Source organism: Quercus robur, chromosome 11 (assembly GCF_932294415.1).
Source record: "Quercus robur chromosome 11, dhQueRobu3.1, whole genome shotgun sequence".
Classification (NCBI taxonomy): Eukaryota; Viridiplantae; Streptophyta; class Magnoliopsida; order Fagales; family Fagaceae; genus Quercus; species Quercus robur.
This window is the reverse complement of record NC_065544.1, coordinates 48206902-48214680: the sequence shown is the minus strand read 5'-3', so window position 1 is coordinate 48214680 and position 7779 is coordinate 48206902. Positions and strand designations below refer to the sequence as shown.

Sequence of the window (7779 nt, the reverse complement as noted above, 5' to 3'; positions counted from 1 at the left end):
AGAGTGTTCTTGTGCACTATTGTATTTTTCTCTGATAATAGTGAAATCCCTGCAACTCAGTGGACGTAGGCAAATTGCCGAACCACGTAAATATTGTCTTGTGCGTGTGATTATTTTCTTTGACGTGTGTTTTCTCTATTTATTTTGTTCCTCATAGGTTGGGAATTTTGGTTAAATTCCCTACAACTGGTATCAGAGCCTAGGGTTAGGTTTGAGTGGGAGCAATGGCAGAGGAAGCAGGAAAGGCGTCTGGAATAGAAAAGTTTGATGGCACAGACTTCGCGTATTGGAGGATGCAGATTGAAGATTATCTCTATGGGAGGAAATTGCATCTGCCTCTTTTAGGGACAAAACCTGAGGCTATGAAGGCTGAGGAATGGGCTCTTCTTGACAGACAGGTACTAGGTGTTATCAGGTTAACTCTGTCTAGGTCTGTTGCACACAATGTTGTAAAGGAGAAGACCACAGCAGATCTGATGAAGGCTTTGTCTGGTATGTATGAAAAGCCGTCAGCAAACAATAAGGTGCACTTGATGAAGAAACTATTCAATCTGAAGATGGCAGAGAATGCATCAGTAGCACAACATCTAAATGAATTTAATACTATCACAAATCAATTGTCGTCTGTAGAAATTGATTTTGATGATGAGATTCGTGCTCTGATCGTCTTGGCTTCTTTGCCAAACAGTTGGGAGGCAATGAGGATAGCAGTAAGCAATTCTACAGGAAAAGAAAAACTCAAGTACAATGATATACGAGATTTAATTCTGACTGAGGAGATTCGCAGAAGAGATGCAGGTGAATCCTCAGGATCTGGTTCTGCCCTAAACCTTGAGACAAGAGGCAGAGGTAATAACAGAAATTCAAATCGGGGCAGATCAAAATCCAGAAATTCTAATCGGAACAGAAGTAAATCTAGATCAGGCCAACAAGTACAATGCTGGAATTGTGGGAAAACAGGTCACTTTAGGAATCAATGCAAAAGTCCTAAGAAGAAGAATGAAGATGATTCTGCTAATACTGTAACAGAAGAGGTACAGGATGCATTACTTCTTGCAGTAGACAGTCCACTTGATGATTGAGTTTTGGATTCAGGAGCTTCGTTTCATACCACTCCACACCGAGAAATCATACAGAATTATGTTGCAGGTGATTTTGGTAAGGTGTATTTGGCTGATGGTTCAGCCTTGGATGTTGTGGGTATGGGAGATGTTCGGATATTGTTGCCCAATGGGTCTGTTTGGTTACTGGAGAAGGTTCGACATATTCCTGACCTAAGGAGGAATCTGATTTCTATTGGACAACTTGATGATGAAGGGCATGCAATACTATTTGTTGGTGGTACTTGGAAGGTTACAAAGGGAGCTAGGGTATTGGCTCGTGGAAAGAAAACTGGTACTCTGTACATGACCTCAAGTCCAAGAGACACAATTGCAGTTGCTGATGCAAGTACTGATACAAGCCTATGGCACCGCAGACTTGGTCACATGAGTGAGAAAGGGATGAAGATGCTGCTGTCAAAAGGAAAACTACCAGAATTGAAGTCCATTGATTTTGACATGTGTGAAAGTTGCATCTTAGGAAAGCAGAAAAAGGTGAGCTTCTTGAAAACTGGCAGGACACCGAAGGCTGAAAAATTGGAGTTAGTACACACTGATTTGTGGGGGCCTTCTCCAGTTGCATTCCTTGGAGGTTCAAGGTACTACATCACTTTTATTGATGACTCAAGCAGAAAGGTATGGGTTTATTTTCTGAAAAATAAATCTGATGTATTTGAAACATTTAAGAAGTGGAAGGCCATAGTTGAGACAGAAACAGGTTTAAAAGTAAAATGTTTGAGGTCAGATAATGGAGGAGAGTACATAGATGGAGGGTTCAGTGAGTATTGTGCTGCACAGGGAATTAGGATGGAGAAGACCATTCCTGGGACACCACAGCAGAATGGTGTGGCTGAGCGCATGAATAGAACTCTCAATGAGCGTGCTAGGAGTATGAGGTTGCATGCTGGACTACCAAAAACTTTTTGGGCTGATGCTGTTAGCACTGCAGCTTACCTGATAAACCGAGGACCTTCAGTTCCCATGGAGTTCAGACTTCCTGAGGAGGTTTAGAGCGGTAAAGAGGTAAAGTTTTCACACTTAAAAGTTTTTGGTTGTGTTTCCTATGTTCATATTGATTCTGATGCTCGTAGTAAACTTGATGCAAAGTCTAAAATATGTTTTTTCATTGGCTATGGTGATGAGAAATTTGGCTATAGGTTTTGGGATGAACAAAACAGGAAAATCATCAGAAGTAGAAATGTGATATTTAATGAACAGGTTATGTACAAGGACAGGTCAACTGTAGTGTCAGATGTTACAGAGATAGATCAAAAGAAATCTGAGTTTGTCAACTTAGATGAATTGACTGAAGGTACTGTCCAGAAAAGGGGTGAAGAAGATAAAGAGAATGTAAATTCACAGGTAGATCTGAGTACACCTGTAGCTGAAGTCCGCAGATCTTCCAGGAACATTAGACCTCCACAGCGTTATTCACCCACTCTAAATTATCTCCTGTTGACTGATGGTGGTGAGCCAGAGTGTTATGATGAAGCCTTACAAGATGAGAATTCAAGCAAGTGGGAGTTAGCCATGAAGGATGAGATGGATTCCTTGTTAGGGAATCAAACATGGGAACTAACTGAATTACCAGTAGGAAAGAAGGCTTTGCACAACAAGTGGGTATACAGAATAAAGAATGAGCATGATGGTAGCAAACGTTACAAGGCCAGATTAGTTGTTAAAGGGTTCCAGCATAAGGAAGGCATTGACTACACAGAGATATTTTCTCCAGTTGTGAAGATGTCAACAATCAGACTAGTACTGGGAATGGTGGCTGCAGAAAACCTACATCTTGAGCAGTTAGATGTGAAGACAGCATTCCTTCATGGTGACTTGGAGGAAGACCTTTACATGATTCAGCCAGAAGGGTTCATTGCTCAAGGACAAGAGAATCTAGTATGCAAACTGAAAAAGAGCTTGTATGGCCTAAAACAAGCTCCAAGACAGTGGTACAAGAAATTTGACAGTTTTATGCATAGAATTGGGTTCAAGAGATGTGAAGCTAATCATTGTTGCTATGTTAAGTCTTTTGACAATTCTTACATCATATTACTGTTGTATGTGGATGATATGCTTATTGCAGGGTCTAGCATTGAGGAGATTAATAATCTGAAGAAGCAATTGTCCAAACAGTTTGCAATGAAGGATTTGGGAGCTGCAAAGCAAATCCTTGGTATGAGAATCATTAGAGACAAGGCTAATGGTACATTGAAGCTTTCATAGTCAGAGTATGTGAAGAAAGTTCTCAGCAGGTTCAACATGAATGAAGCAAAACCAGTGAGCACACCGTTGGGTAGTCATTTCAAACTAAGCAAAGAACAATCACCGAAGACAGAAGAAGAAAGGGACCACATGAGCAAGGTGCCCTATGCCTCAGCTATTGGCAGCTTGATGTATGCTATGGTGTGTACAAGGCCAGACATTGCACATGCAGTGGGAGTTGTGAGTAGATTCATGAGTAGGCCTGGAAAGCAGCATTGGGAGGCAGTCAAGTGGATTCTGAGATATCTGAAGGGTTCATCAGATACATGTCTTTGCTTCACAGGTGCAAGTTTGAAACTGCAGGGTTATGTAGATGCTGATTTTGCTGGTGATATTGATAGTAGAAAGAGTACTACTGGGTTTGTTTTTACTCTAGGTGGTACAGCTATATCATGGGCTTCAAATCTACAGAAGATTGTTACTTTGTCTAGTACAGAAGCTGAGTATGTTGCAGCAACTGAAGCTGGAAAGGAGATGATTTGGCTACATGGTTTCTTAGATGAATTGGGTAAGAAGCAGAAGATGGGCATTCTACACAGTGACAGTCAGAGTGCAATCTTTCTTGCCAAAAATTCAGCTTTTCATTCAAAGTCGAAGCACATACAGACAAAATACCACTTTATCCGTTACCTTGTTGAAGATAAGCTGGTAATGCTTGAGAAGATTTGTGGATCTAAGAACCCGGCAGACATGTTGACTAAGGGTGTCACTATTGAGAAGTTGAAGCTGTGCGCAGCTTCAATTGGTCTTCTAGCTTGAGGACAGGAGGATGAGTTGCAGGGATGAGGGATTGTGTTATGGAGGATTGTGGCTGATGTTTGCAGCTTGTGAGCCCTTAAGGGCTAAGGTGGAGCTGATGGAGGAGTTTGCTCGTGTAGCTTGATCAATTCAAGTCAAGGTGGAGATTTGTTGAAATGGGCCGTATGTATGAGTTTAATTGCCAAGCCCAAGTCAACGTAAATAGAATCCTAGTTGTAAAAGGAATGCTCCTGCCGACTTTAACATATACATATATATATTGTATTAAGTGTAGCCATGTACCGTGAGATTAAAAGAGAGATTCATAGAAGAAATTCCAATTAACCTAGTGAGCAAGCCGCATGAGAGAAAATAGAGAAAAGAGAGGCAGTCAGCTTCTATTCTTATTTTTTCTGTGAGAGAGTGCTAGGGTGTAATTGGGATTTGGGTTTCTTGAGAGTGTTCTTGTGCACTATTGTATTTTTCCCTGATAATAGTGAAATCCTTGCAACTCCGTGGACGTAGGCAAATTGCCGAACCACGTAAATATTGTCTTGTGCGTGTGATTATTTTCTTTGACGTGTGTTTTCTCTATTTATTTTGTTCCTCATAGGTTGGGAATTTTGGTTAAATTCCCTACAACAATGAATATTCTTTTTAAATAAAGCTTATTGCTGCATTTAATTTAGGCATATACGCCCCATGGGCCTTAGAAAATCAGTTGGATAAAGCGTATCAATCAATTGCACAACATATGCTCCCACTGTCTTCTTCGAAATGCAACAAAAATCATAACGCTCCCGCTGTCACTTCCAAGGTTAACATGGCTACACATGTGGCATTTATTCACTTGTGACATTGAGAAGTGGCAAAGTTTTGCATTGGCAGAATCTTCAGTTTCTTTATATTTTAGAGTTTTGTTGAGAGAGATTCTTTAAATAACAAGGTCTCATCATTTTCTCTTACAACTAAGGTCATGGAAAAAGTTTTCCCCCACGAAGCTCATCCACAATTGCCAAGATCACTTGAGAAATATGAGGCAAATAAAATCTCATTCCAAACAAAATTTCTTGCTTTCATAGGTGCACATGAATTTTACTCTCCAGAGGTAAGCTTTGTTTATTTCTGTGCTTAGTATGTTATATAGTAATTTGTTCCTTCAAGTTCAATTGGTTACAAATATAATTCCAATTCGATAATGCACTATAAATAAATTTCTTAATCATGATTTATCTACTTGAGATGGTTCTCCACAATATTACATCACTCATTTTACAAAAAGTTCAAGAATACAAAAATTTTCAATTTTATTTTCACAACTATTGATGTAGTCTATTATATATGATTGGTGCATAATAAAAATTGTATCAGTAGTGGACCTATGTAAAAATGATGTTGCTGTTATCACAACTTATCACCTTAACAAGTTATGATGAAGATTGTGAAAATAGTTGTCCCTGAAATATTTGAGACATGAGGGGGATTTTACCATTCATCTAGGGATCATTGAGCAAAATATGATCTCCCATGAAATATTTTCATTTATCTAATTTGCTTTTCTTATTGCATGCCAATAGTACTTATTTAATTACTTGATATACAACTATTTCAACTTCTACATTTTCAGCTTTTTAGTCCAACACCTAGAATATTAGTTCAAGTGCTTAATTTCTCCAAAGGAATGGAAATTGATGTTTCCCTCCTGATTTTTAATTTCCAGATGTGGAAGGCAGCTTTCACAGAGTTACTAGCAACAGCCTTCCTTGCGTTCACCCTCACCACAACCATCATCTCAATCTTGGACTCACATGAGGTTGAACCAAAGCTTCTTGTTCCACTCGCTATCTTCCTTATACTCTTCTTGTTTCTCATGATGACAGTTCCATTATCTGGTGGCCACATGAGTCCAATCTTAACATTCATTGCTGCCCTCAAGGGTCTTATAACTCTTGCTCGTGCTGCCATCTATGTCTTGGCTCAATGTGTAGGCCCAATAACTGGTTTTTATATACTTCAAAATGTGATGGACCGTCAAACAGTACAAAGTCATTTCTTAGGTGGCTGCACAGTTGATGGCCCTGCAATTGCATTGATATTAGAATTCGTTTGCACATTTGTGTTTCTCTTTCTTGGTGTGACAGTGGCATTTGACAAGAAAAGGTGCAAGGAACTTGGCATGGCAATGGTGTGTGTTGTGGTGGCGGGGTCTTTGGCACTAGCAGTGTTTGTGTCTATAACAATTACTGGGAAGGTTGGATATGGTGGTGCAGGCCTGAACCCAGCAAAATGCTTGGGACCAGCATTGTTGCAAGGAGATAGATTGTGGGATGGACATTGGGTTTTCTGGGTTGGGCTCTTTTTTGCTTGTATTGCTTATTATGGTTACTCTATGCACTTACCAAAGGAGGGTTCAGAATTGGAAGAAGAAGAAGAAGAGCATGATATTTTGTGGGTAGCTAGGGCTTGTTTTGGGAAGAATGGCAATCCAATTAATCGTCAATGGAAAGTTTAGATAATGTATTTCCAATAATATCATTTAGTTTGCTAAGAGACTGTGTTGACACTTAGACAATTCTAAAATATAGAAGTTTATTTTAGTCATGCTTTTTGTGCCAATTCTGACCCCTCTGTTCACAGGTAAGTTATAATTCATAAAGAAATTTCTTATACTGTATCGTGGGCAAAAAGGTACAACCAACAAAAAAAAGAAAAAGAAAAAGGTACAACTTAAATAAATTTTATATATGAGTTTACGGATTGAATGGTAAATGACATTCAATTGACATGAAAATAGGTATGAATATTAAAAATATATAGAACATGTAATTCAACGGTGAGATTTTCAAAATATGAATTGTATAACAAGTTATTGAGTGGTGTAATATTGTTTAGAGTTACACCAGGTATAACTTGAACCTAGACTATATATATATATATATATATATATATATATATATATATATATATATAACTCATTGTATGTGTAGCTGTACACATGCTCAAATGCTTTTTTTTTTTTTTAATAAAAAAATAAAAAAATTTATTAAAACTAAATTTACCATTTATCGCAATTCTAAGTTTATGAGTTTGCCCAGAAAGTTTTATGTGTTTGCTGATCACTAATATAGTCATAAGGGGGTTTGTTTTACCTCCAATACTTTTTAAACTGGAATCTTATTTTATTTTAATGAGAAATTGCCACATCACCAATTAACTAAATAAAAGGTGGAGATTAAAATCTACTACCACTTGCCATTATGTATTTAAAACAAAAGGAGACATTTTTACCTGGAGGTAAGCCAAACTCAATCATAAGTACAATGAAGCCTAACATCCAAAAAAAGAATACACAATGGATGGGGTGTGCTCACCGGTATAACCTAAAAAACTTTTAGGAGATGCATAACAAAATATCCAAACAAAAAAACTAAAATGAAAAATGGTAGATTGTTATTTGCCAAAATAGTGTAAATTTTTTTTTTTTTAATAAACAGCACAATAATGTATTTTAGCAAAAAAAACATAATAAAAAAAAAAACAACAAAATGATGGATTTTGATTTGCCACCATTAACTATTCAACAGCTACAATATATAATAATTGAATATAAAGGATGAATGGTTTGTAAAAAGCACTAGAAGTAAATTTCAATCGCAAGTTAAATTATTTACAAAATATC

At 37.7% G+C, this 7779-nt stretch overlaps 1 protein-coding gene across 1 annotated transcript; it reads left to right on the top strand.

Moving 5' to 3' along the window:
- The first annotated feature begins 5820 nt into the window (after positions 1-5820).
- On the top strand, positions 5821-6612 carry LOC126705140 (uncharacterized). Its single transcript, XM_050404081.1, has one exon. The coding sequence runs from the start codon at positions 5821-5823 to the stop codon at positions 6610-6612; it is 792 nt and encodes a 263-aa protein (XP_050260038.1).
- The last annotated feature ends 1167 nt before the right edge of the window (positions 6613-7779 follow it).